The sequence below is a fragment of the Pezoporus occidentalis genome, unplaced genomic scaffold, assembly GCF_034315485.1.
Source record: "Pezoporus occidentalis ecotype Australia unplaced genomic scaffold, CSIRO_AGI_Poc_V1 ctg59, whole genome shotgun sequence".
In the NCBI taxonomy this organism is placed as follows: domain Eukaryota; kingdom Metazoa; phylum Chordata; class Aves; order Psittaciformes; family Psittacidae; genus Pezoporus; species Pezoporus occidentalis.
This window is the reverse complement of record NW_026915932.1, coordinates 5,298,701-5,326,697: the sequence shown is the minus strand read 5'-3', so window position 1 is coordinate 5,326,697 and position 27,997 is coordinate 5,298,701. Positions and strand designations below refer to the sequence as shown.

The following is a 27,997-nucleotide window of genomic DNA, read 5'->3' as shown; positions in this document are numbered from 1 at the left end:
CTTTACTTGTTTAGAGCCTGGGATTGTTTTGTCCGAAGTCTGGACCATTCGTATCTTGGGTCTTTGCTTAGTCATGTGATAGTAGTGTTATTGCCCCTTATACATATCCAGCCAAAGGAAACTACAGCGATATTCTACTTTCTCATAGTTGAGAACAGGTACCGTACAAAACATTTTCAGACATATGGATTAAATCCTGTAATAGAAATGAGGATAACTCTAACTTAAAGTTGTCTGGCACTGAGATGAGAAAACTTGTTTCTCTGAAAACAGTATGTTGTTCTATTAAGTTCCCACACCTCTAAATTGCAATGAGATTTTGGAATTTGACATGTGATAGCGTCATCGGAAAAGATGCTTTTATGTTGTCCTTATAAAAACATTTGACACTATGGAATAGTTACAACCCATTCAGACACTCACCCCTGCCAGGTTTTCTGATTCCATGTCTTTTCTGCTGGTATGGAAAAGTACTTCCCTCTATAGGGCACACTGTCAGAATAACAGTGATTGCTAATACTTGCTCTAAACTAGAGAGACATGTATAGAGTTGGAAAAAGGGAAGAAATGAATTATTTATCTGTTTCCTTCAATAATTAGAACTGTAATTGTGAAGTGCACAGAGTTTAATATTGAGTCAGGTTTCATACATCCTCTTCAAAAGTGGTCACATGAACTGAAAGTAAAATGAAAGTCTAATACAAAAGACTTATTTTGTGACTTGACCTTTTTGAAGACCATACTGAGTGTTAATTCTTTTTAATCTTATGTTTTGTAGGTTAAAATTATGATTTTTAGGAATGATGATATTTCAATCTTCTGTTGGGTTTTTGTTTTTCTTGCACTGTATCATACTAACAGTATTCAAAATAAAAGGTAACAATATGAATAATACAGCTCTTGTAGAAGCCCATAGCAGAAATATTGAAAGAGATTCCTTCATATTAGGAATGCAGAAAATTCTTTTCTTGGTTGTGTGTTTTATTATAAGGAAAATTTGAACTGGAATCACATCAAATGGGATTATTCTCATACTTTTTGGCCAATACTGGTAGAGATGAATGGCAACTTTGAAAGCTTTGGAAATACCTCTCTTTAAAAGAGAAAGTAATTTAAGATATTAGAGCAAAAATATCTATGGCTTAGTTCAGTAACAAGAGAAACAAGTTGTTTAATGCATATACTTAATTAGATAAAAGATATTAATGGATTTTTTTTTCTGGTTTTGCAGCCTTTGATTCTTTAGTCATTAGATTTCATTGCTTTCTTTTGATGGATTTTTAAGGTTTTCTAGATCCAACATCATGGTGTTCCTCGCAATACTTTTTTTCTATCTATTAGGGACGCAGTGCGAGACTTCTTACATGAAATATATTTTCTGCCTGACCTTCCAGAACTAAAAGAAATTCAGGTTGTCCTTCAGGAATACAGAAAGGTACAGCTTCTTGTATTGATTTATTTTTAATGCATGAAGTGGTTTCATGGCAAGTGAGGAAAACATGTAAGTTTTATTGTTAGGCTGAAATAGCTATGTATTGGCCTCTACCACAAAACGGAATTTGTATATTTCAGGAATACTTGACAGCAGACTCTTGATTATTCTTTATGAGAGAAATATGCTCATGTTTAACATGCTTCCTTCTGTAGCATCTCCTGAACACAGACTTGTCGTCTTTTTGAGACTAAAGAGATGATAAGAATAAAAGCTAGCAGTATTAGTTATGGCAGTGATTTCTTACAAGAAAGCTACTTTTAATTGGATGCCTATTCTTTATTCTCTTCAAAGATAAGAAACTTTGTTCTTAGGACATGGTCCATTTGTTTTGCTTGCCTTCAGAATTGTTAGATAAATAGATATGAAGTAGCAATTTTTTAGTGAGAACGAGGTAACAAAAGTAAAAATAAATTTGTTTTTTTAAATAATGAGGTACCGAAAGCCAAACCATTTTCCTCTGATTTAATAATTTTTACTTACACCATAATATTTACATAAGAGTATAAATACAGCATCTTTCTGAGGAAAATGTTTTAAAAAATAGGCAGCAAAGCAGTGTAAATAGATATAGGTGTGAATATAGGCAGAAAGATCATAGAAAAGAAAAAATTCGTATGCATTCTCACTTGTGTTTTTTGAGGTGCTGCTTAACCCTTTTCTTGTTACGCTTCACTTGAACTTCTTATGTTGTGTCTTCTTCAGGAATCCTCTAAAAGCACCGACTTGCAGACAACATTGCAGCTGTCTATGAGAGCTATTCAGCATGAGAATGTGGATGTTCGTATTCATGCGCTTACTAGCCTGAAAGAAACGCTATATAGAAATCAGGTATAGAAGGTCTCCTTCAGAGGAATTGAAAATAAACCCAAGTTGCCTCTGGATCGGCAGTCTAGAACTCCTTACCATTACTGGGTGTTTACATGAACTGTGTTGTTGTCCTCAAATTATTAAGCTAACTTTTTCTTAATATAAGAGGGAGAAGGGGTTCTTTTCACCACGTCTCTGTGTAAGAGGACTTTTTTTTCCCTCCAAATCTGTGTGATGCTGATTCAGCAGTACTAGTATGTTTTTTATCTTTTCTTTTTTTTTCAACTCTGAGGAAAGATATCTAGGAAGTCCATTTCAGCAATCCACTGTGTACTTGTTCTCTGTTAGAACACGTATGGCTTTTGCATCAGGAGACTAATACATTAAAATCCATTGATCATATTCAAATGAACTTTATAGCCACATTCAAGTTGAAGACACTGCTTTTTACAAGTCTCTGAGAGTGTTAGTCCAGAGGGGTGTATGTGACCTATTAAAAATATAACAATAAATCTGTTTCTTTACTAGATATAAGACTGTGGGACATGCTTCAGTCAGAAATCTAAAGAAATATCCTAGCTACAAGAGCGAACAATCGCTCTGTGTATTCTGGGCCAGTCAGTAATTCTTGGAGCTCAGGCCAGCAAAATCTTGCTGTGTCTTGCTTGGTTAGAAGTCTAGCAAAATATTTGAGGGAAATAAAACTGAACTAGTGCCATGATTTAGGAAACTATTTGCTCTCTCATGTTGGCTGTGGTTTCATTAAAAAAATAACAAAAGCAAAGGTCTTCACATTATTGATTTTTGTTTTTCTGAATTTGGACTAAATGTGGAACTGGGTTATAAAAACTGGGCCAAAGTGAAAAATTCAAGACATCCATTTAAAATGATTGGCGTTGATTAAAGGCCTGGAAACCCTGGCCTTTGTAGGCTTGAGAGTGAAGAAATGGCCAACAAATGTGAAATAATAAGGATACAAGTGGCAGCAAAAACGGAATGTATGATAACAGCGGCGTGAAAAGAATTTGGAGGAAGTACTGGTACACATGAAGAAAAGGGACAGAAAAAGTAAAAAGGATAATACAGAAAAAAGAGTTTCTTTATAAGACAGGGAGAAAAAATGAAGTTAGTAGTGTGGTGTATGATAATGAAATACAGTATTGGTTGTAACAGCATTACTAGTTGAGGCCCAAAACCCTATTTTTTTTTAGTTCTTCATAGGGTAACAAGCAATTCAGTGCAATTGGGCTTTAGTTACAAAATGGTGGTATTTGAATCAGTAACCTAAAGTTGGGGATAAATGAAATAGGAAGTAACAGTGAGTTAAAGATGAAAAAATTGAGATTGTTTACGATAAATGTTGTAGAGTAACTCATCTTTATTTTTCAACTTTGTAGGAAAAATTGATCAAGTATGTAACAGACAGTGAAACTGTGGAGCCAGTCATCTCCCAGTTGGTAACTGTACTTCTGATCGGCTGTCAGGATGCAAATTCTCAAGCCCGACTACTTTGTGGAGAATGTTTAGGTGAATTCGGAGCCATAGATCCTGGGAGGCTCGATTTTTCAACAAGTGAAACTCAAGGAAAAGATTTTACATTTGTGGTAAGAAGAGTTACTGTAGTGTTTGCTTAGCATTAAGGGGTGTTTTTAAAGTACTTAAGAGTAGGGAACCTCGTTATTAGATGCTTTAAAAATCTATACTTACTTTCTCATCTAAACCAGTTTAGAGTCAGTGTCTGTTTAGAGAGTAAAGATAAAAAGTACTCTGTTTGTTCTAATAAAACTGGTGTTCTGTTTGTGATTGAGGCTGGTGTGGAGGATCCAAATTTTGCCTATGGATTATTAATGGAACTGACCAGAGCATTCCTAGCTTATGCTGATAATGTTCGTGCTCAGGATTCTGCAGCATATGCAATTCAGGTAAGATAGGTGGTTATATTCTATTTTTTTTTTCTTCACAAATTATTTCCTATCACACTGAACTCAGAATTACACAATATAAATGTAAATTTTGGAGTACATGTTTAAGTATTTCAAACTTCATCCTATGCAGCTTTAAACAACAAGGTAAAATGTTATTTGGGATTCTGATTTATTATTTTTTAAATGCCTCAGTGCTTACTTAGAATTCTTGGGAGCTGTCAAATAAAGTATTTGTTTGCTTTTGTGTCATGATACTGATGGAGAGATCTGATGTTTCAGACGTAACTAAGAGTCCAGACATAGTGATTCAAGGAGTAATCCTGAGACTGACTTAAAAATGGTGTGGGTTCCATAGGCAGAAATGAAAAGCAGTAGGTATTCCGCTTACACTTTTACACACAGTAGGGTTTCTTCTTACACTTTTAAGAAGGAATTGAAAGGCGGGCTACCCTTATTTTCAGAATCTAGTCTTTTATGCTGGTTTGCCAACTCCGAGCTTATTTGGTGGTTGGGGTTTTTTTTGTTTTTTTTTTTTTTGTTTTTTTTCTGGTTTGTTTTGTTTTGTTTTTTACTTTTCAAGGGGGTTTGTTGTTTAATAGCTATGTGAAAACATCAGGATAATTGATGAGAAAATAAGTGGCTCCATGCAGTCAGTGGAATAATAAGATTTCATTAGCTTATGCACAATAAGCAATCAGACTAACTTCTACTCATGGCTCACTGGTAGATTTACAGAGTACAAGATAATGTGGTCCAAACACGACCTTGAGAGTCTGGAGGATGAGTAGTTAACTGAAATCAGCACTGCATAGTAATAGGGGATTAACAATATTGGATGAATGTTTTGCAGTTATAATTTGATTTAAGCATTCTGTAATTCTATCTTATTATTTCTATATATACACCAGTTTTTGTTGCTACTGTGGCCGTGAAATATTTTCAGTGCTTAGTCATGTAAACCATGCCTTTTCAGGAGTTATTGTCTGTCTATGACTGTAGAGAGACAAACACTGATTGCCCAGGCTCCAGACTTTGGAGGAGGTTTCCTGAGCATGTGCAAGAGATCTTGGAGCCTCACTTAAATACACGGTATGTGACAACTTAAGGAATTTGTTTTCATAACAGCTTTCAATACATTTTTTTTAATTCAGTTTTGTGACTGTTACTCTTCTGTGAAGAGTGATGTATGTATATACAAAATTCAAATCAAGTCTTTCTATGTAAAGCTGAATTAGCACTTCTTGGAATGTAATTCTGTATAAATCAAATATGTAAAATTATCAACTCATACTTTGCCCAGATCTGCCTGTTTGTCCCCAGAGCATCATCTTATACGATGTATTGAAGCTTTTGTTTCTGTTTTCTTTTCTCTGTGGAAATTCTCACTAGGGTTAGAGTTCGCACTCAAATTCATTAGCAATTATTTATTGCTACCCTTTACAGAAGTAGGAGGAGCTCACTGGGTTTCAATTTGACTTGTCATTTGTTGAATTAATGATAAAAATTATGTGAAGAAAATTTCAAGTGGTGTATGCACCTTAATTTTGTATAATGAACAATAATTCCTTTTTATTTCTCATGAAGACAGTCATGCTAATCTGTGATAAATTTTCCATTTTATTCAGCAAACCTCTTGGCGTTTCTTGGCTTTCATAAATGTTCTAATTTTTTCCTGTCAAAAACACAGTACTCAAATATTTATCAAACTACACTGCTTAAAATTGATTTGAACAGGACTTTGAAGTATACTTGAAATCTGGTAACGTTAAATTTTTTGTATTTCACGTTTCATTTTAAAAAGCTCTAGAGTAAAAGATGCTGACTACTGAAAGTGTTTACTTAATTTTGATTTTTTTAAATATTCTGTATATGAAACATAATGTGATTCATAATTAACAGTGTGCTTTTTTAATTATATAAAAAATTATACTAAATGGATATTTAAATATTACAGGTACAAGACTTATCAAAAGGCTGTAGATTGGTCTAAGATGAAGAAGCCAATTTACTTAAGCAAATTAGGTGATAATTTTGCAGAATGGTCAGCAACTTGGGCAGGTTATCTTATAACAAAGGTAAGAGAATAAATCTGCTCTCTATGTTGCTGTGTACAACACAATTCTTGGACTACATTTTGGTTTCTGAATGGGGGGGATGGGGGAATGTGCCTATTTACTATAGGCCTGTTAAAGCACATACCTACTTCTTGCATCATCAAGGTAACCATGCCTGTTCCCTTCCCAGAGTTATTGCTTCTTGGCTAGGTTTCACAAGTAGTGTCAAAGCCAGAAATCTAGGAAGTTTGCCCTTGTCCTAAGACTATTATACAGCTGAAGGCACTGACAAATGCTTTTGAAAGGTATATTAAATACTTCTGGAAAACCTTGAATTTACCTTCTCAGACTCTGACAAATTTCTTTGATTTCCCTATAAATTTATTTCCCTATAGCTCCACAATCCCAGCATATAAAAAAGTATTTATCTCTTTCTTTCCCCTTTCCAACATGTGACCCTCTGTAAATTTCATTTCTAAATCAACCACTTTAAGAAGTGAATGTAATCACAATAGCTCAGTAGCTGCACTGTCCTCTTTATATTCCAGACAGAGAAGAATTGAATTTCTTGATAACTTCCTACTTTTTACAGGCTTTTAGGGGCAGAAGAGAGGCTGAGTGAAGTAGTAGACTCTTAGTCTTTTAGCTTTTTTTTTATGTCCAACGCAGATCTCCAGTGGTGTAGGAAACATGGAAAAGTGGAACATGTAAGCAATGTTTGCTAGTCTTTCTATGGTATCAGCAACTGACACATGTAATAGCAGCTGTCATCTGGCATCCCTGTTGCACCTTTAAGTCTGAATCTTCTGTAGGAGACAAGTATTGTAAAATATTTGATGGAATAAAATTTGTATTTGTCAGCAAAAAGAACTCTAGTAATTATTTGGGCATTTGCACTTCTCTAATGATGCTTTTCCTGGAAATAATGTTTTCTGTAGGTGCGACATGATCTTGCCCGAAAAGTTTTTGATTGCTGCAGTATTATGATGAAGAACGATTATAAAGTAACAATTTATCTGCTTCCACACATCCTTGTCTATGTTTTATTGGGCTGCAGTCAAGAGGATCAACAAGAGGTGAGATGTGTAAGATGTTGGTAATCTTCTTCCTAAGTATCTGTTCTTAAGAGCGGTTCAACACATAGACCTACCTGAACAAGTTGTGTAAGTGTTGAACTCCTTTTCCTGTATTAATAATAAAAATTTTCTGCCAGAGTTTTAAATATTCTCATACAAGTTTGTGTTGAACTGCTTTTCTGTGGATTTCCATCTATTTCTTTAGTAGGGCCTAGAACAAGAGATTATGCACTTAAATTGTAACTGCTGTAACGTCAAGAGCTGGAGTGGTACAAAGAGAAGAGAGTGTAACATGAGAGGATTAAATTGAACTTCTATAATTCCAAGATTTCGGAACCATAATTTCTTTTCTTTCCCTTGTATATTCTTAAATTTTAAGTGGGAAAACTATTTAGCTACTAGATTTATGCAGTGCAGGATTCAAAGATGTTTTGCAGCAAAGCAGAGATAGGAGAGAAGAGAATCATCCAGTCTGCTTTCCTTCACTTTGCTTTAATGGAAGTTGAAGAGACTGAAAAACTGTAACTTATATTCTATTAATTTGAAATTTCACAGCTAACATAGCTGTATTTAAAGACTGTGGGTCTGTAGAGGTGTGTGATATTTTTTCTTGGGTGAACGAGCACATCCACATAAGCATTTGTTATTTATGTTAGCTCATGTCCTGTTGACTAAACTAAACAGGATGCAGGTCTTTCAGTATGTTATTTGCTTAAATATAAGCAAAAAATAGATCTGTGATCTGACAGCCTGTAGATAACTTGACTCTTAACAAACCTTGAAATATTGTATTTGCAGCAGAAGTGCACTAGCATTCATTGCGTCTTGGAACCTAAAATTCCAGTAATTGCGATGGTTACTCTGAAACTAAGGGTTTGTTTTTCAAAGGCTTTTATCTCCCTGTATGCAGTCTCCTGACAACTGTTGCTTGGTTTACAATTTCTTCCTTTTAAGATTGGAACGAAGTTTGCAAATAACATCAAAATTATAAAAAAATAAAATTAAAGCAATCTAGTATTTTAGCCTTATTTTTGTGTTAGCTGCAGTTTCCTACTATTGTGATGCCCATATGGTGCATATTCTTATGTCATATTAATGTTTGTGTAGGTTTACATGGAGATTATGGCTGTTCTGAAACATGATGACCAGTCTACCAGGAGACTTGAAGACAGTGCATCTGATCTAAGTCAGCTGAGCACACAGACTGTGTTCTCCATGCTTGATCATCTAACTCAGTGGGCTAGACATAAGTTTCAAATACTTAATGCTGAGAAAAATACTGGCCAGTCTAGGAAAGACAGAAGAGATCTAAAAAGTGAGTGATGCTTATTTTATTTAAATAATGGCATTTACTTTTTTCAACTAAGTATTTCAATTTGCCGTTTAGGAATGCAATGTTACTATAACATGTTAGTCTACTTTATGATTTGTTACTATTAGATTGTGATTTCCACCTTCTCCCACTTCAAAACCATTGTTTGAATGCTTATTGTATACAGATTCAAAATAAAAAAAAAAACAAAATAATAATTTCTTGGTAGTTTCCTAAAGTTTCAATTTAAGGTATTTTATACAGTCTTGCAAGATGTAGGAAGATCACTTGGATTGTTCTAAATAAATTATTGTTGACAGAAAACTGTATTATTAAATTAATCAGATTATGTCACTAATTTACGAAAATAACTGAATCTTGATGCAGAAGGTATTTCTTTAAATGAAGCATGATTAGACAGACTTTTTAAAATGTCCCTTTTCTGTAGCATCGAGTGAGAGCTATGGAGAGTATCAAAATGTGACACGTTTTCTGGACCTCATACCTCAGGATACGCTAGCTGTGGCTTCCTTCCGCTCTAAGGCTTACACAAGGGCTCTGATGCACTTTGAATCATTCATCACAGAGAAGAAACAAAATATTCAGGAGCATCTTGGATTTCTTCAGGTTTTGAAGTTCCTTTTGGATTTTGTTTGTTTTAATTTAAAATTGAAATAGACACTGATGAAAGAAGCTTTGTGAAATTATTCTTTGAGATGAGGAAAAAAAGATACAGTCAGGCTCTTGCTGTGGGATACAAGTGTTTAATCGTCAGTCTTTCAGCAATATGTAGTACTTCCCCTTCCTTGGCATGCTTCTTGTATGCAAAGGAATGAGGAGCTTTCTAACATATAATGAAAGATTGCAGAAATCCTAGAAATAGTTAAATGTGGGTTTGGTGAAAATGTAGCATTTATTTCTTTTGGTTAACTCTGTGCTTTTTGTCAGAGAAAACACAATAAACTGTAATGAAAAAAATAAAAACAAAGCTCAAAACACTTTGAAGAATAAATCTCTTAGCTTTCCTTAAGTACAGAAAGAGCTAATGTTGAAAAGGATTTAAACCATTTTCAAGAAGTATTTTAACCTGTGAGATGGACCTTTTCTGGTTCCTTATGTTTTATACTCCTCAGTAACATTTTAAATATGAAAAACTTAGAATGTTGCTTTTCCACTGTAAATAATCTGCACCTTCATATTATGCAACTTTATCATGTAATGATAGCATTTTTATTTTGCCCTTTATACAGATTGTTTCAGGTAACTTGATGTGCTATTCTTACTCTTTCTGTAGTACGAGATCATGAGTATTACAGAATGCTAAGCAAAAATAGGGCTCAATGTTGGAAGTAGCCCAGCAAAAGTGACATTTTTTTCATGAAAGCTGAATGCCAAGAAGTCCTACGGCGTAGTTTATTCTCCACCTTCAAGAAAATACATGATTCTTAGCATGTTATATGTAAAATATCTTCTTGTTGTTTTAGAGTTGTTTTTAATGTCAATTTCCATTTCTGTTTGAATAAAGAAATTGTATGCTGCTATGCATGAGCCAGATGGAGTAGCTGGGGTAAGTGCAATCCGGAAGGCAGAACCATCTCTCAAAGAACAAATCCTTGAACATGAAAGTATTGGCTTGTTAAGAGATGCCACAGCCTGTTATGACAGGGCTATCCAGCTGGAACCGGATCAGGTAAGTTCAAGAGTTTTCAATTAAATATATGTTGCTCCTATTTTTAAAAATCTTCCTTAGTAAATGCAAGGCTAAGCCAAAAATACCTTTCCAGAACATTTAACTAAAATGAGAACGTAAGAGTTTACTGTGGCAGTTGCTGAGTAATTACTGCTAGTAGAAGTGTCTATGACCTGAAACAAATTTCTGACTGGGTTTATATTGTCTTTTGTAGGCTTGGGTTAATGGCCAGATGCTTATGCCAAGGTTTTTGCTAGGTCAAATTTTTTCTAGGACCAATTAAAGTTCAGCCTTTGCATGGGATGTCCAGGAATTGGATTGCTTAAGTATCAATCACTACCTGGTACATGCAAAGAGAATTATTAAAGCAAATCACCACAGGTTGTATTCAAAGTAATTCTGACTTACTGTTTTGATTATGAACTTACAGGGAAAATATTCATAATATAAGAGCAATTGGAAATTGATTAAAGAAAAAATTAGTCATCTCCCATTCCTCTGGCCATACTTCATTCCCAGGGTATGGAGGACATTTTCATGGAGACTGAAATTGCTTTGGGTTTAGGGGTTATTTCCTTCCTGACTTTCTTTCTTCTGGTTCATTTCTTTAATTTAAATTTTTATTCACTGCTCTGATATGAGTATTAATAAATTTAATATCAAACTGGATTTGAAGTGGGGCGCATTTCAGAAATTGCCAATGGTGATCTAAGTTCTTGGATAATCATAGACTTTAAAATTTTGAATGTTCATTTAGCTTATGATGCAATTGATAATGCATTTTCATATTATGAGAAGCATCCAAATAGATGTATTTCCTCATTCAGACTGCATTAATTGAACTGATATATCTGTGTGATTCCCCCCCCCCCTTTTTTTTTTGTGGGTTTTGTGTTTGGTTTTTTTTTCCTCCCCTTGTTTCTAGATTATTCATTATCATGGTGTAGTGAAGTCCATGTTAGGCCTCGGTCAGTTATCTACTGTAATCACTCAGGTCAATGGAGTCCTTGCAAACAGGTACTGTAGGCATTTATTACAATGTTTATTTGAGTACTATGTCACTTTTGTGTTACACCTTTGTGTCAGTAGCCATTTTTTCTATTGTTAAGCATTTGAGGCGTATCAAGCACAGCCAAATAGCAGTGTAAAGCTGGAGAACTTAGCGTGCTTTGTCTGTATATTATTTGGTTCAAGTACTTCCTGTCTGCACTGTGTGTGGTGGTGGTATGTGCCTTAATTCGTTAAACAGAATCTTTCTTTCATTGTCTTACATATTACTCGTTCCAAAGCTATTCTGCAGTCTAATAGAATAAATGGATTGGAAGATGGCAGTTTTTAAAAAGAGCCATAGAATTTAAGTATGCTACTTGGAAACTGAATTTGTGAGATCGTGTTGTACAGCTATCGTTTGTTATCACTGCATATCCTTTGGTTTTATTGAATTTTATTAGAAGCAAGCTTGCCTTGTTTCTTTTCAAGTAAGAAAAGTTTTATATAAAGAATATTTACAAATGTTGTGTAGGACAAACATACTGAGAGGGGAAAGGAAAAACAAAAATTAGTTCAGGGCAAACTTTTATTGCCTTTGCTTTCTCTTATAGGCCTGAATGGATTTCCGAGTTGAACACTTACAGGGTGGAAGCAGCCTGGAAACTGTCACGATGGGATTTACTGGAAAATTATTTGGCTTCAGGTAAGTTATCATGATACTAAAATACGAATACTTCCTTGCATGTCTGAACAAGTGTATGTGTTAGTCTAATCATCTTGAATCAAGGGGCAGGTATTTTTATATTTTAGTCTTGGGTTTTACTGTGGAGAGGCTTGGTTCTGACAGTCTTCTAGAATTTGTAAATGTATTTGATTGTAAACTTTATAGTATTTGAGTAGAAAATTAAAGCGAGTGTGAGGGCAGCTTTCTTCTGGGTTTGTTTGGGGGCGTGGATTTTGAGGTGAAATTACACAGTATTTCTAAAATTCAGTTAATGAGTTCTTGCAAAAACTTACTTTTCCAGTAATATGTTAAAACAAATTAGCATGTTCAGATTAAGCTGCTTAAAGAAAGAGTTTAAGAGGCTTTTTTTTCATCATCAAAGATGAGAAGTCTACCACGTGGAGTGTCAGACTAGGACACTTACTATTGTCAGCCAAGAAGAAAAATGAAGCAGCTTTTTATGAAAAACTCAAGGTCGTTCGAGCAGAACAGATTGTACCCCTTTCAGCAGCAAGCTTTGAAAGAGGATCCTATCAGCGAGGATATGAACACATTATCAGGTCTCTCTTCTTCATGTCATTATTTTCAAATCCAGAAATCATGTAATCAGCTATGCAGCAGCAAGGATTTTCCATTTCCACAATAAATGGTACTGATGTGCATTTTCTGTCACCTTTTTGTTTCTTTTACTCGCCCAGCTGAAACTCTTTGATTAATTGGGAATTTATCCATCATGAAAAATATTAACAATAAAACTGTTGGGTATAGTCTTTCAGAATTGGCAAGCAAGTTTATGTGAACATTGGGTAATAAAACACAACAGTTTTAAGCATGGAATTAAGTAGTACATATAGGTCAGTAATTCCATTAACTCAAATAGCTTAAGAGCATTGCTTTTCATCTGTATGGTGGCCTAAAAGCACTCCCTTCTTCTATCCGAGAGCAGTAGGAATTGAAACCCCATCTCTTTCATTTTTTTTACTTTTTCTTTTTTAATAAATATTGAAGGTAGCTGTAGCAGACTAAAAAGTGAATTCCCTTTTTTGATGAAAAAGGCATGATACTTCCTCTGCACTGTAAATGCATCCTTATGGCAAGATACTGCGTAAAATTAGCCAGTTGAAGTATGTATTTCTCAAGTACTCCTTAATTCTATTTTGTGTTGGTAATTTTTGGAGTGTTATTTTATTTAGGAAATGGAGTTTGATTATTGAGAGAGAGGTGTTTCAAAATAGTTAGATTAAGTCATTGATCTTGACTACTTGGAAGCCCTTGGCCACTGTTTCTCTGCCAGGTATACCCACTTATGCTTAGACTGCCAGTGAGAACTTAAGCATTTAAAAGCATTTGCAGCTTTTTAATAATTAGTGACATCTAATAATAATGGTATTTTTTTTAATAAATGGAATAACTTTATTGTAAAGGAGGTGTTTAAGTAACAGTATATTGCTGCTAAAATGGTATTTACTGAACATATCAGACTTTGTGAACAGTTATTGCTCAAAGTAATGGATAGAAACACTCTTTCTAAAAATTGACCTCCTTTCCAAGAAAGCTTAATTTTTTTCTGTGTTCAGCAGCTTGGCAGTGGAATAGTGAGGAAATAACTAATCAGTTTGCCAATCCTTAACTTCTGTGTGTTTGGTTTTGCTGTGTTTTTGCATTTTAAAACCTCCTACTATTTGAAATTAATTACACGGCCAACTTTTAGAGAGAAAATGGCAAAAGGTTTGTAAAACTTGCATGCACCAGCTACCAAGAAGGAGAAAAATTGACTGCTACTGCAAAACCCAGGACAATCTCGAACAGCAAGCAATTTATTTTCTTTTTCCTTTATTTTTCTAACCCAGGTTGCATATGCTGTGTGAATTGGAACATAGTATTGGACCAATGTTTCAGCAACCAAACGGGGACTATGGTAGAGATTCCCTGAATTGGTGTGCTCGTATTGAAATGACCCAAAATTCTTACAGAGCAAAAGAACCCATTTTAGCACTGAGAAGGGCTTTGCTTAGTCTAAGTAAAAGGTGAGAATGTGACTATTTCTTGTCTATGTTGTATTGTCAGTAATATTCTGGTTTTCCGTATGTATATTAGAAGAGAGAAGATAAAACTGTTGACATTTGTTGTAGATGTAAGCATTCTTCTCCAGTACTACAAACCTTCAAAATAGAAGGGAAAAGTGGTCTTTATAGGAAAGATAAAGGAGAAACAAGGTGAAAGAGTATTTGTTTCTAGGCCTAAATGGAATAAGGGTGAAACAGATATGTATTACAAATAATTTGAAATAATCACTATATAGTAGTAATATTCTGTATTGAAAAATGTTGTGTTTCACACATTGTGATATTTACTTCAGATTGTAAAGTAGCATCAATGATTGAAAGTTTTCATTTTCTGCAAAAATATCTCTGCAGCCAGGATTACAGTGAGCTTGTTGGTCAGTGTTGGCTCCAGAGCGCTAGAGTGGCGAGAAAAGCTGGCCATCACCAGACTGCGTATAATGCTCTTCTGAATGCGGGGGAATCTACACTCTCAGAGCTTTATATTGAAAGAGCAAAGTGGCTCTGGTCCAAGGTAAAGAAAATAAAAATGGAACTTACTTTCTTATGTGCAAGATAGTAATATTTTTAGCTTTCTTCAATGAAAAAAAAAGGCACACAGTATATGTAAATTAAATATGTCACCTCGGACTTTGGGCACATTCTGATTGTAGTTGAGCCACATTAAGTTTTTACCTCCCACTGCTAGTCACCCCTTTTCTGTATCCATTGACTTCTCTGTCAGCTATGTGTAAAACTGGTTGATCGCCTGCCTCTGTGAAAGCAGCCCATGGAAATTTAGAATATCTTAATAGTAGATGTTTCCTTAACCTGTATCCTTTTAACTAATAGAGGTAGGTAACAAACATGACAGCAGTTATTGTGGTAAACCCAAAGGTACAACAATGCTGAGGTAAAAAGGGAATATAAGAAGCATTTTAAGACAGTACCACACACTTAGGGACATAGCTTTGGCTTTTGTACAATTATAAGATGGAAGGTATACATTTCACTGAAAGTATATAAAACGTTTTCTTCTTTCCCTTAGGGTGAGGTTCATGAAGCACTCATTGTTCTCCAGAAGGGGGTTGAGTTATGTTTCTCTGAAAATAAAGCTCCATGCAATAGTAAAACTCAGCTCATCCATGGTCGGGCAATGCTGCTAGTGGGCAGATTTATGGAAGAAACTGCTAACTTTGAAAGCAATGCAGTTATGAAAAAATATAAGGTAATTTGATACACTAGTGTTAACAAGACATTAGTTTTGAATAATAATATAGCCCATAAGTAATGTATCATTATGGTCATGATGATGTCAACCAAGGATAACATCAATGGGATTAAATGGTGTATCAGTATGTAGGAGGGTATTAGTACTTCTTTTAAAGATTTAACTATCTGAATTAGCTTTAATATAACATGTGAGTAGAGGGAAGTCTGCAGTTCCCAACTCACTAAGACTGCGTGGGAGCTAAGAATACCTAATGTAACTCTTTTAAAATAATAAACAAATTACAGGAGCATGGCTCTATTTTTATGAGTACACAAATTAGAATTCATCACTACAATGCGGGCTACTCTAAATAAACAGTGAGAACTTGATGATGCGTTGCGTTACTCTTCATTGTTACTTCTCTCTCTGGTAGCAGTTTATAACTGCACTTTATGTTTGCAATCTCTGAAGAACTAGGATGCCTCTAGGAAAAGGGGCAACTGATATGTTTTTCTTCAACAACACAGACCTACACTGCTTCATCTTGCTATACTAGTGAAATACTGTGTTGGCATGGATTAATATTGTCAGCTAAATGTGTAGTAGGTGCAGATCTTTGTGCATCCTTAAAAGTAGTATGGCTGCCATCTGAGTTTTGGCATTTGATCCTTTTAATACTTACTCCTGTCTTCCTAATTAAAATGCTTTTGGAACACTTATTTAGAGAAAAGTCTAATGGATATATCAAATCAAAGGAAGGTTAAAATAATGGGAACTAATGAATTTTTCGTGGATTATATTAAAATACTAATACTTAGGATTCTCTACTGACAAAATACTGGCACTAGAAACAAGCCAGTGTTACTAGAGAATGGATGTGCCACTTGCTAAGTTGTTTCTTTTCTAATGTATGGATTTAGAAGGAAAACAGATGTGAAAAAAACAGAATCACTTAGGTAGGAAACAACCTTTAGGATTTAATCCAATCATTAACATTCTACTGTTTAAAAAAAAAAACAAACTAAAGGAAACCCAGTATTGAGTCTATCAGGATCAGAAATTTAATATTTTTCATGAAACTATAATCTTTCCTCGTTGAGGAATCCTACATCATCTTCTCTTGCTCTCTCCAAATTATCTTGCTCTCTCCAAATCCAAAATGTATTTTAAGAACAGACTTCTAGTTTGTACAGGCGTTTATCTTGGAGCCAAATTACAATTTTTGGAGTGAAAGTTACAATTAATAGTTCTTTGCACTTAGTTTGCACAAAAGGAATTAAAACAGGATTCTTCTTTCTTGAGAAGCTTTTTTTTGTTATTGTTTTACCTAATTTTATTTTAAATTTAGCATCTTCCCAAAAGTAACTATCTCTTTTTGATTTTTATTGCAGGATGTTACAATATTCTTGCCAGAATGGGAAGATGGACATTTTTATCTTGCTAAATACTATGATAAATTAATGCCAATGGTAACTGACAACAAGATGGAAAAACAAGGAGATCTGATTAGATACATAGTTCATCATTTTGGGAGGTTAGACCCTAGGGAAACTTTGCTTAGTTTCTATAGAAAGCTGACTATTACCCTGGGAACAGAAACCTGCAAAAAAACTTTGACAGGAATATATTGTCTTACAACAAATCAGACTGACTCGGGTTTTTTATGCAGTATTTTAAAACAAGATGCTGCATGCTTCCTTTTTGTTTTCATACCTATTTTTACTTTTGCCTTCTGAATAGGCAATTGTCTGTCTCATGAAAGACAGTTCATTATTTTATCTGTAGTTTTGATTAATAAAAACAAACTCTTTATGTAGTATTAAGCTTTAGTTGTTGCAGATGCATTAAAATGTTGAACATACATTTCTGAAGTCCAGAATGGAATGTGAAACAATTTAGGATGTAGAATTTGTAATGCTTCTAATATATATATTTCATTAACATGGTGTGCTTTAAACATGTAATCACAGGTCGCTACAGTACGGAAACCAATTCATCTATCAGTCAATGCCACGAATGCTGTCTTTATGGCTGGACTTTGGAGCAAAAGCATATGAATGTGATAAAGGTAGAAGGTTCTTTCCCAGTACATATTTCCTGTGTCATGCTTTTGAATATATGATTGAGAGAGCAGTGAAGTATGTTTGCAGTCCTTTGTTTAGACTTATAACCTGAGGTAATATGGAAACAAGGAAGTACTATTATTCTTTTAAACTACAGGATGTTAGTATGCAGGAGAGTTATTTATTTAAATTAAACCCTCCAGAATTTCTTTAAAAATATATAATGAGATAGCGTTGTTCCTTGGGTAACTTAAGTTGATAAACAGATTTAGGAAAAATCCTTGCATGTCACCTGCCATCTGAGTTTTCTCAGGAATAATGAATAGTGCTTTTGTATACACTTGCTACAGTAGAGTGTTAGGCTTTGGGGCTTTTTTTCCTATTTGTTTTTGTTCCAGTTGTTTAAGGAGTTTTACTGAAATTTAAATGGGGAGGGGGGAGACAAAAAGAGGAGGAGCAGCATCAAGGCATATAAAACTACTCCCATAGATGCATTTTGGGTGAGAGTCTTTTGTACAAATGAAAAATGCAAACATTGCCTGCAGGTCTACAGTGAAGCAGACAGTTCTAGCTCCTTGATCTTGACTGAGTTCTATAGACAGGCCAACTGAATTTCGCTGCAGGCACATCAGATGCTGCTTTCTGTGTTGTTGATGTGCTTGCTACTCATGCTGGGCCCTCAGGGGCAGGCGTGGAGATAGGAGCAGAGGTGTTAATTTCATTCTTTGTAAAAAATTCCTTCATTTCCTCTCCACTGAAGAAGCCTTTTACTGGGCACAAAAATGGAGTGTCTTGAGTGCCATTGCATCACTTAAAACATCTATTATTCCTCAAATTTTAAGAGTGTAAACGAGAGCATTTCTAGTATTGTCTATTCTATGTTCTTGTTGTCTCTGCTTGTTTGTTTCCTGATATTCTGGTTAAATATGTTTCTGTACATATTTGATTTAAATAATTTCATCTTTCCAGTGGGGGGAAAAAAGGAGAATAATCTTGTCCCCTTGTGTTTTTCAGCTAGTCGTTCAGAACGTGTTCAAATGAAAAATGATTTAGCTAAAATAAATAAGGTGATTACAGAGCACACGAATCACCTGGCACCTTATCAGTTTCTGACAGCTTTTTCTCAGTTGATCTCCCGAATCTGCCATTCTCATGATGAAGTCTTCGCAGTTCTGATGGTGATTATTGCTAAAGTGTTTTTAGCCTATCCCCAGCAAGCAATGTGGATGATGACTGCTGTGTCCAAGGTACTTTTATAAATATAGCTACAGCTTTATTAAGCTTATAAAACTGCTTTCACTAGAGAGAAATGTTAATATTGCCTATTTTAAAGATGATAAGAAGGAATTAAGAGTTGCAGTAGCTGTCATAGTGTTATGGAACAGGATAGCAATGCTGACTGTAAAAGATGATATTGCAGTCAGACATTACAGATATTACAGTTTAGATATTACTGGTTTTCAGATTACTGTTCAGATATAACAGTTTAAATGTTCCAAATTAGAATGCTAACATGCATCCTGACTTGTATGATATATTAGGAAAGGAAGTTTGAACAAATAGCTGATGAATTGGGTAGTTATAGACAACAGATTTTGTTGGTTGTAGTAGTTGTAGTAGTGCTTCCAGTTTAATAATCAAAACAATCAACTCTTTGCCTTGATTAAAATGAGGTAGATATACCTAATATTACCTGGTGCTTGATCATTCCATAGCAATTTGGAAAGCATGGTGCATGCTATTTCTTTAAGGCTGTTGAAGTAACAGTCAGGATACACTGGCATATTCTTGAGTATTTGCCTTTATGTTGTGGGACTCCCAAGAATGATTTCGGAAAGTAATAGCCCCCACACACACACACCCTACACCTCACCCAGTTGTAACACGTTAGTATTTTTTCAGGTACCAAATTTCAGTTGGAGAACATCCTGCTCCAATTATTAAATATGACAATCAGTAAGCAGCAAAAAGAATGTATTCATTATTGTGGGGTGTTAGGGGTTTTGGGGATTCTTTAATTGATTTGACTGTTTAATAAATTTTATCTTTCCTCTTTATTCCAGTCCTCTTACCCTATGCGTGTCAATAGATGTAAGGAAATTCTAAACAAAGCTATTCACATGAAGGAATCTTTAGGAAAATTTATCGGAGATGCAACACGCCTTACAGATAAGCTATTAGAGCTATGCAACAAACCGGTACTTACAAAAATAACCAAAGTAATGCATGTAGTATGGTAATTTAAAGATGTTATACTAAAGCTTCTTCTGACAGCCTTCATTAGCCAAATCTATACGTTACAGCAATTTAACAGAAGCTACGCTAACTTGTAATTTTTTTTACTTTTATTTACTTAATAAAAATATTATAAAACAGTGGAAAATAGCTCTAAATTGAGCACATAGCAAAGTATTTCAGTACATAATGGTACTTTTCACAGTGTGTAGGCTATATATTGTTTTCTGCTTTCATGTATCATTCTGGCCCAGTAGCATTCACAGAGTTTTACTGTAAAAAGAGGCCAGTTGTGGTCTTTATGAGAAAATTAACTTGATAATAAAGGTAAAACTAAATAGATTCATTCATTATTCTGTGTTTACATTCTGTGTGAAAAATACATATGACACAATGGCCAGATATGTTTTCTTTTGACCACTGCCTTTTAATTTGAAATTTAATTTGTCATTTTTTCTTATTACCATAAGCATTTATTATGTTATTCACTAGTTAATGCGAAATTGCACTGAACTTTAGGTGTTTATTTTTAATATGTGAACAATTTTTTTTTCACAAGGTTGATGGAAACAGCTCAACATTAAGCATGAATATTCATTTCAAAACACTTAAGAGACTAGTAGAAGAGCATACATTCAGTGAAATTCTCATTCCCTTACAATCTGTAATGATACCAACTCTTCCTTCAATTCCTGGTACACATGCTAACCATGACCCTTTTCCTGGATGCTGGGCCTACATTGCAGGCTTTGATGATACGGTAAGCCTCTGGTTGGCAACTTGTTGAACAAATGTGGCTGCAAGCATGTCTTGGTTCCCTAGTAATGGAGGAATGAGTAGGAAACTTTTATTATTACTTTTGTGGAAACTGGGTGGCTTATGTCATAACAACCTGAGACAGATACAGCCTCTTGATACTTCATTAAAGTTTTGGCCTGAGGTTATTGTGCTCTAGCACCATAGAAGTGCCAACATGATTGGTTTCAGTGGTTTATTACAGTTAGATGCTTTATTTTGTATGATCTGATAAAGGTCTTAATAAAGAATTTAATTATTTCCTTAGGTGGAAATTCTTGCCTCGCTTCAAAAGCCAAAAAAGATCACCTTAAAAGGTTCAGATGGGAAATCTTACATTATGATGTGTAAGCCAAAAGATGATCTAAGAAAAGACTGTCGGCTCATGGAATTCAACTCCCTTATTAATAAGGTTTGATGACTTAGATAATCAGAGGCATTATACTTATTGACCACAACAAAATGCTGAACTACCTAATGAAAAAAATAAAAAACAAACCAAACGACTTGGATGCTTCATTAGGGACTGTAGTGGTAGGACAAAGGATAGTGGGTTCAAACTTAAACAGGGGAAGTTAAGGTTAGATATAAGGAAGAAATTCGCTACTCTGAGGGTGGTAAGGCACTGGAACAGGTTGCCCAAAGAAGTTGCGCCATCCCTGGCAGTGTTCAAGGCTAGATTAGATGGAATCTTCGGTGACATGGTTTAGCATGTGGTGTCCCTGCCCATGGCAAGGTGGTTGGAACTAGGTGATCTTAAGGTCCTTTCCAACCCTAATTATTCTATGATTCTAACTTACTTTGAGATAAAGCTTACTGGAAGAAAAGTCAGCTATTGCAAAATACCTTATTTAAGCAGAAATTGGTAGCAATTGGTAATGTGTAACTTCTTATAGACTTGTGGAAGCAATAACAAAGCATAACATTTTGCCAAAACAATTGTTTATTCCAGAAAAAAAATAGAGGAGAGGTTACTTATATTAAATAAGTAACTGCAGTCTTTCTGCTGTCATACTTCATATTTCTTATTCAGAATTTTCTAATATTTTCTATAAGTAGGTAAATTCATATTTCCATGCTAAAAGTGTTTCCATTCTTCTTTCTTCAGTTACAATTTGCTTCTTAGCAATATACTTCAGGATAAAGTACCATGTTTCCCATGAGGTTCAAGCATCTCTGATAGCATCTCCGTAACACTAAAATACTTCCTTTAGTTACTCTGCTTAAGGGATTAAAGCCTTGTGAAAGTTGCGCAAGTTACAAATTCTATTGCAAAATTCTGTTTTAAATTTCTCTGGAGAACAGATGAAGATGAACATTTTGCTTGTATTTGACCTACTGCAGACAGTGAAGCTTAGATTTTTAAATTCTGGATCATGTAATTAGAAAATAGATATAGGATGGTTAATGTTAATGATACGTTTTAATCCTGTTTGTTATCTGCTAATCTCATTTTTCCTTTTGGAATAGTGCTTAAGAAAAGATGCTGAGTCACGTAGGCGAGAACTCCATATTAGAACCTACGCAGTTATTCCATTAAATGATGAATGTGGCATAATTGAATGGGTGAACAATACTGCTGGTTTGAGAAATATCCTGATAAAACTTTATAAGGAGAAAGGTAAAGAAATATATTAGACTGTAGTGATACTTACTTTCTTTAAAGAGCTTGTATCTTAATTAGTAATGAGACAGACAGCAAGGATCAGACTAAAATCTAGGAAGATGCAGTTGTGTATGTTTAACTATCTGCAGTATATTATTATTCATATGTGTGGTAGACTTAAATGGAAGAGAATTGATGCTTGCATTGAGCAAGTTCCTTACAAGAACTGATAACACTATCATCTTAATATATTATTTTATACAATGATATAAATAATTTAATCAGTAGTGCCAACAGCATTGTCGTTTATGTGCAGAACTGAATAACAGAAGAAACTGTGGACTTTTTCTGTTTTTCATTTCCATTACATTCGTGTGAGATAATTAAGATAATTCATAACTAAATCAAGGTTGATAGTACAGTAACTTCCAGGGAGATCAGATTTCTTTTTATTTCTTGTTAACAAAGCAACTTTTTGGTCAGTGCAAGAAAGTTTGGGGCAAAATGTCATGCATACTTTGTATGTATGTATGCAGAAAGCTGCAACTTTGGAACTCCAAATAGCTCATCAATATCTGAATATATCTCTGAATACAATGAATGGCTTTATGAGGGTGGTTTCGGTTTGGTTTGATTTGGGCTTTTTGTGCATGTGTGTTCTACCCATCTCACTCCATTGTGGTCTGGCAAACAAGCCACAGGTTTTACCAGTCTTCTCTTTTAGTTGACATGATGAATTTTTTATTTCATCTTTATGGAGATAATTATCTTCTCTAAAATACCATATTGTAGTAGTATGGATAAGGCTTTATATTTGGGGATTTCTTTTACCTAACTGGGGAGGTCTATTACAGGTATCTACATGACTGGAAAAGAATTGCGTCAGCATATGCTTCCAAAGACAGCACCTTTGCCTGAAAAGCTGAAAATGTTCAAAGAAGTCCTTCTGCCTCGTCATCCTCCTCTCTTCCATGAATGGTTTCTTAGAACTTTTCCTGATCCTACTTCATGGTGAGTGACTGGAATTGGGTTAGTTCAAGAATACTTTGTGTATTTTCACTAAATGTTGCTGATTCTACTGGTAAAGACTGATAACCCAAGAAGTGACTTAGACCTATCTGGTTCTCATTTCTGCAGGTACAATAGTAGGTCAGCCTATTGCCGTTCTGTTGCAGTTATGTCAATGGTAGGTTACATACTTGGTCTAGGAGATCGTCATGGTGAAAACATCCTGTTTGATTCTTTGACTGGTGAATGTGTGCATGTGGATTTCAACTGCCTTTTCAATAAGGTGAGAAATGCCACTTGCTGAACTTGCTTTTTTTTTTTTTTTTTTTTTTTTGCATGCAAGGAATTCACAGATTTCTACTGGCTGCATGGTTGTTTTTTTTTCCACTTCTTTTACTTGAATATATCTGTTGTGTTCTCTCTGAGTCTGTTTCTTGCATATATTCAACAGTTTGGGATATGTGAGGAGTATATGATTGTTGTATATGCTGCATTAACGAAAGCCAACTTTTTGATTTAGCCAATATCAGACGAGCTTATGTGGATACACTGAAATAGCCCAGATTTTAGAATATTCATATTTTGTAACTCTCCTCTCTCCAGTACCACCCTCCAAACAAAGCTGTAATTGCTATATTCAGAATTCTGCTGCTGTGAAATGTTTCTTAGCTTTTCTCACACAAATTCAGCAAAAAATTCCAACGGTTCTGTAAAAATAAACAGCAGAAATTGTGGCCAGAGCAGGATTTGGAGTTTTGGTGTTTCTGTTGAAAGATACTTCTCGTGTTGGACATGTGCCCCTTTAAATTCAAGTAGGGTAGAGTTATTGTTAGTTCTCCAGACTCTTGATCTGAGCAAGTATCTCTTAGCAGCTAGGAAACTGCCACTGACAATAATGGGGGAAAAAACCTGAACACAAAGAAAATGTTACCCTTTATTTTAATAATGCTTAAAACACTTAGAGCATACCCTCTTTTATCAATGTAAAGGGAGAAACTTTTGAAGTTCCGGAAATTGTCCCTTTCCGTCTCACTCACAATATGGTTAATGGAATGGGCCCAATGGGAACAGAAGGTCTCTTCCGAAGAGCTTGTGAAGTCACAATGAGGCTTATGCGTGATCAAAGGGAACCTCTAATGAGGTAGGGCAACTGGTTTTGCTACAAACTCTAAAAAAGCTGTCTGTAGTCTAAACATCTGAAACAGTAACTCCTAGTGAATATGCCAGTTCCAGCACATGCCTGTCATGCAGCTCAGTCTTACTATGCCATTTAGTTAAATATAAAATATAAATATTCAGTGCTTACTTTAGACTCCCATCAGTGTTCTTGTTTTGAAAAATAAATGTGTATCTTATCATTTTTAAACTTTCTTTATTTAGTGTCTTAAAGACTTTTCTCCATGATCCTCTTGTGGAATGGAGTAAACCCATTAAAGGGAACACAAAAGCCCAGGTGAATGAAACTGGAGAAGTTGTCAATGAAAAGGTTAGTTTAAAACAAGCATAGCATTAAGGTATTCAAATGTCCCTAATGGCTGCAAGTTACGTATTTTCTAATTGCAACTTTAACTGTCTTGTTTCAGGGTTTTTTGTTTTATTGTTGCTTGGGGTTTTTTTGTGAGGTTTTTTTCTTTAATTTAAAAATTCGTGTGGTTGTTTCTTGATTAGCTCTGTGTTCATCATTTTTATCCATAAAGAGACTATTTATATTGACAGAAAATGTAATTTAGCTGCTAAAGAACCAAACAAAATAGAGCCTATATGTCTTTAGTACTGCTAAATAAAGGACAATATCAACAGAAGCAATGGGATAGGTGAGACTCTTGCTACCCCCCTCAATCTGACTGTTGCACTGTACTCCAGATTGACAGTGATTGTGACATCTGGAGTCTTTTCCATGCATTTTTTTGGTGCTTTTCATGTGTGCCTTGTTACGTGACAAGGAAGACTTGGTTAAAAGTAGGATTACATATGTACTGCTTCTTTTGTAGCTGCTGATAAATTGTTCATCCAAAATACAGTTTGCACAACCTGTAATATTTGTTCTCTTTCCCCTTTTCAAAAGTTCTGATTTGCTGCTTCTTGTTTTAAAGGGAATATTTAGTGAAAATAAATATCTGTAATAGCAGATAAAACTTAGGGAGTACTGAAAAACATGGGAGCTAAGATAAGGGCAAGCTACGATACTGAAGCTATATAACAAGATAGAACTTGCTGTTTGAGCACAGAAAATCTCCTGGCCTTCAAACAGTTACTAACCAGGCTGTGTCTACAGAACTTTTATTTTAGTTACAGGGCCTCCCACATAGTTTTTACCTTAACTATTTTATATTGGATAGTTGCCAACATTATGCTTGAGCTTTAAAGGAAAATGTGTGTGTATAACTGGTATGAGCTATCTACTTTAGTGGGGCCCAGAACAGCTCATTTTGAGTTGTTTCCCACACAACTTGTTCTTAGACAGCTTCATTTTTAGTTGCTCATAAATTTGGCCTGAATGTTCCAGTCCTAGGTATTTTCACGATTTTATCCAGAATTCCAGGAAAAAGGCTGGGAAATTTTTGCATTTATTTGAAAGTAATTGTATGAAATAAAGCATTCTAACATTTTCAAATACGTTTGCATAGCTTTTTCAGTCTTCTCTGGTAAATTTTATCTGTAAAAATGTAAGGCAATATCTATTACTTAACTAACATTATCCATTTTCAAGAATTATTTTTAAAAGCAGGTATCCTTTATTTTCAAAATAACTGATGTAGACATCTGGGTTTTGTATTAAATTAACATATAGATTTCAAATGCATCCCAATAAATACTTATTTTAAGAAGTGGAACTTCATGGATATTAGTAAATCATTTTTTTTTTTCCTTTCCTTTGTTTTCAGGCCAAAACCCATGTCCTTGATATAGAACAACGACTGCAAGGTGTCATTAAGACTAGAAACAGAATAAAAGGATTACCCTTATCTATCGAAGGGCATGTTCATTACCTTATTCAAGAAGCAAGTGATGACAACCTCCTCTGCCAGATGTATATGGGCTGGGCTCCATATATGTGAAAATTGTTCATTTTGGAGCAATTGAACTATTCACAAGCCATGTAGCTATAATATTCTTGAAGTTATTAATCAGTGGTAACTGGTTACTTGTGTTGATTTCTGATTTTAAGCAGCAGAACAATCTTAGGCTCAATCCAAAATCTTTGTAAAATATATGATACACTTGCAAGTATGTTAAGAATACACTCACACATGTGTAAGGTGTTACAACTTATGTTTTGTATACATATAGAAAACAGTACATGGGAACTGCTTAAAAATTAGACTGCAAATCTCTGCAAGTTTCTTAGCCTGACTATATGAAAAATTTTCACAATGTTGACATAATGCACTCTATAAAGTACTGTATATTTTTGGAAAGATTTTTCTTATCTTACTTAAAGTTTTCTACTGATACGTCATAAAGGATTTTTTCAACTTATTTTACCAATAGTTCAGGTATTTCTAAAAATAATTACTGTTTTGTTTCAGCACTAGACCTTGAATTTTGTTTAACTTGGACTTCTTTTTCCATGTGGCCTTGCTGTATCTATGCTGTATTTTTGGATCTTAAATCTTGCCATGAAGAAACTGATGCAGTGTTACAATGTACTGAAACTTACCTTCCTGAAGGAAATGACACAAAGCTGGGAGTTAGAGGATCCTGAGAGTATGAGTGTCACGCCACTGTTACAGCATCTGTGACTTTAACGTATATTCAGGTGCCTGAGTTCTGGACATGGTCGGGCCTTCCCTCCTTCTAAAAAGTGTGGCTGTAGGTACTATTTTTGAGACTCCATATCACAAAAAGTGTTTTGACATGGACAAGAACAGACTAATTTAGCATGGTCAGAAGGCTGGTTCTAACTTACAAGTAATGCTTGCTTCTCTAGGCATCCAAATTGTAGGGAAAGCGACTGGGGGAGGGGCAGAATAGGGAATAATTACACTCTTATCTTACAGTCGGTTATCATTAGAATCTTTATGCTGTATCTTTGTTTCTGTTCTGAGAGACAAAGAAGACTCTTTTAGTGTTTTGATGACAGTGATGCTGTAAGTTTTGGTTCAGCTGCACTCCAGCCACGTTGGAGAGTGTAAAATTAAAGAATGTATTTACCCTGGGTTTGTTGCTCTGGGCCATCAGTGAGTAATTTTCCACAAGCGTTATCGCGCTCTCCAAGTCGTGAGGGTTTGTTTCTAAACCAGGCCTGCGGGCGGGGCGGTTGGGTCTGAGGGCGGAGCGCCGCTGACGCGAGGCAGGGAGGGAGGGGGAAAGGGAGGAAGGGGTGTAGCCAACGGCCGCGCCGCTCTGCGCGTCGCTCTCGATGGTCGGCGCGGGGCGCTCTGCGCGCCGCTCTGTGGCGCGGGCGGCCCGGCTGTCAGAGCGGCGCGCCGGAAGGAGGGCGGAGCGTGGCCCGCGTTTGTTTGGGTCCGGTGGAGCTGCGAGGGCGGCAGAGCGGTGGCCATGGGGGTCCCCAAGTTCTACCGGTGGATCTCGGAGCGGTACCCCTGCCTCAGCCAGGTGCTGAAGGAGCATCAGGTAAGATGTGAGCGGAGCGCCACTGTCTGCCATGCGCCGGGGCGGAGGAGGGGGTCCTGCTTGGCCCCTCGACGGGGTGAGGGAGGGCGCCTGGTCTCCCCGTCCGGGCTTGCCTGGGCCAGGCTGGCGCGACTGCGCCGAGGCCGAGGCCGGCTCGCCGAGAGGTGGGAAAGCGTAGGGGGGGCGGCTGCGCCTCAGCGAGACCCGCATCTCGAAGCGGCCGAAAGTCGCCGGGGTATCGGCGGACTGGCGGTATCTGGGAAGCGGGCGAGGATTTCGGTGCTCCCCGAAAACCTCAGTATCCTCCCTAAACTCGCCGTGAGCGCACAGCGGTGTCGGGAGCCTGCCGGTGGGGGCCAGTGGCGCGGATATTTGCGCTCTTTG

At 35.8% G+C, this 27,997-nt stretch overlaps 2 protein-coding genes across 12 annotated transcripts in view; both read left to right on the top strand.

Moving 5' to 3' along the window:
• The window catches only part of ATR (ATR serine/threonine kinase), a 42,312-nt gene extending 15,122 nt beyond the window's left edge, over positions 1 to 27,190 (top strand). Inside the window, exons 19-47 of one of the 2 annotated variants that reach the window (XM_062639000.1) lie at positions 15 to 158; positions 1,342 to 1,435; positions 2,198 to 2,323; positions 3,700 to 3,906; positions 4,111 to 4,224; positions 5,201 to 5,316; positions 6,182 to 6,302; positions 7,220 to 7,357; positions 8,465 to 8,672; positions 9,118 to 9,296; positions 10,195 to 10,359; positions 11,285 to 11,376; positions 11,961 to 12,052; positions 12,456 to 12,633; positions 13,924 to 14,100; positions 14,491 to 14,650; positions 15,164 to 15,343; positions 16,720 to 16,862; positions 17,299 to 17,396; positions 18,406 to 18,638; positions 19,455 to 19,589; positions 20,186 to 20,386; positions 20,690 to 20,833; positions 21,892 to 22,042; positions 22,882 to 23,038; positions 23,165 to 23,318; positions 24,025 to 24,176; positions 24,416 to 24,521; positions 25,921 to 27,190. In XM_062639000.1, coding sequence (XP_062494984.1) covers positions 15 to 158; positions 1,342 to 1,435; positions 2,198 to 2,323; positions 3,700 to 3,906; positions 4,111 to 4,224; positions 5,201 to 5,316; positions 6,182 to 6,302; positions 7,220 to 7,357; positions 8,465 to 8,672; positions 9,118 to 9,296; positions 10,195 to 10,359; positions 11,285 to 11,376; positions 11,961 to 12,052; positions 12,456 to 12,633; positions 13,924 to 14,100; positions 14,491 to 14,650; positions 15,164 to 15,343; positions 16,720 to 16,862; positions 17,299 to 17,396; positions 18,406 to 18,638; positions 19,455 to 19,589; positions 20,186 to 20,386; positions 20,690 to 20,833; positions 21,892 to 22,042; positions 22,882 to 23,038; positions 23,165 to 23,318; positions 24,025 to 24,176; positions 24,416 to 24,521; positions 25,921 to 26,094 — 4,339 coding nt within the window. In that variant the 3' untranslated portion in view covers positions 26,095 to 27,190. Of the gene's footprint in view, positions 1 to 14; positions 159 to 1,341; positions 1,436 to 2,197; positions 2,324 to 3,699; positions 3,907 to 4,110; positions 4,225 to 5,200; positions 5,317 to 6,181; positions 6,303 to 7,219; positions 7,358 to 8,464; positions 8,673 to 9,117; positions 9,297 to 10,194; positions 10,360 to 11,284; positions 11,377 to 11,960; positions 12,053 to 12,455; positions 12,634 to 13,923; positions 14,101 to 14,490; positions 14,651 to 15,163; positions 15,344 to 16,719; positions 16,863 to 17,298; positions 17,397 to 18,405; positions 18,639 to 19,454; positions 19,611 to 20,185; positions 20,387 to 20,689; positions 20,834 to 21,891; positions 22,043 to 22,881; positions 23,039 to 23,164; positions 23,319 to 24,024; positions 24,177 to 24,415; positions 24,522 to 25,920 lie in introns of both variants that reach the window. The other variant, XM_062638999.1, reaches the window with a different exon arrangement.
• A 242-nt stretch (positions 27,191 to 27,432) lies between these two features.
• The window catches only part of XRN1 (5'-3' exoribonuclease 1), a 40,694-nt gene continuing 40,129 nt past the window's right edge, over positions 27,433 to 27,997 (top strand). For 3 of the 10 annotated variants that reach the window (XM_062639008.1, XM_062639006.1, XM_062639010.1), the window contains exon 1: positions 27,440 to 27,613. In XM_062639008.1, coding sequence (XP_062494992.1) covers positions 27,539 to 27,613 — 75 coding nt within the window. In that variant the 5' untranslated portion in view covers positions 27,440 to 27,538. Of the gene's footprint in view, positions 27,614 to 27,997 lie in introns of all 10 variants that reach the window. The other 7 variants (XM_062639009.1, XM_062639005.1, XM_062639004.1 and 4 more) reach the window with 4 other exon arrangements.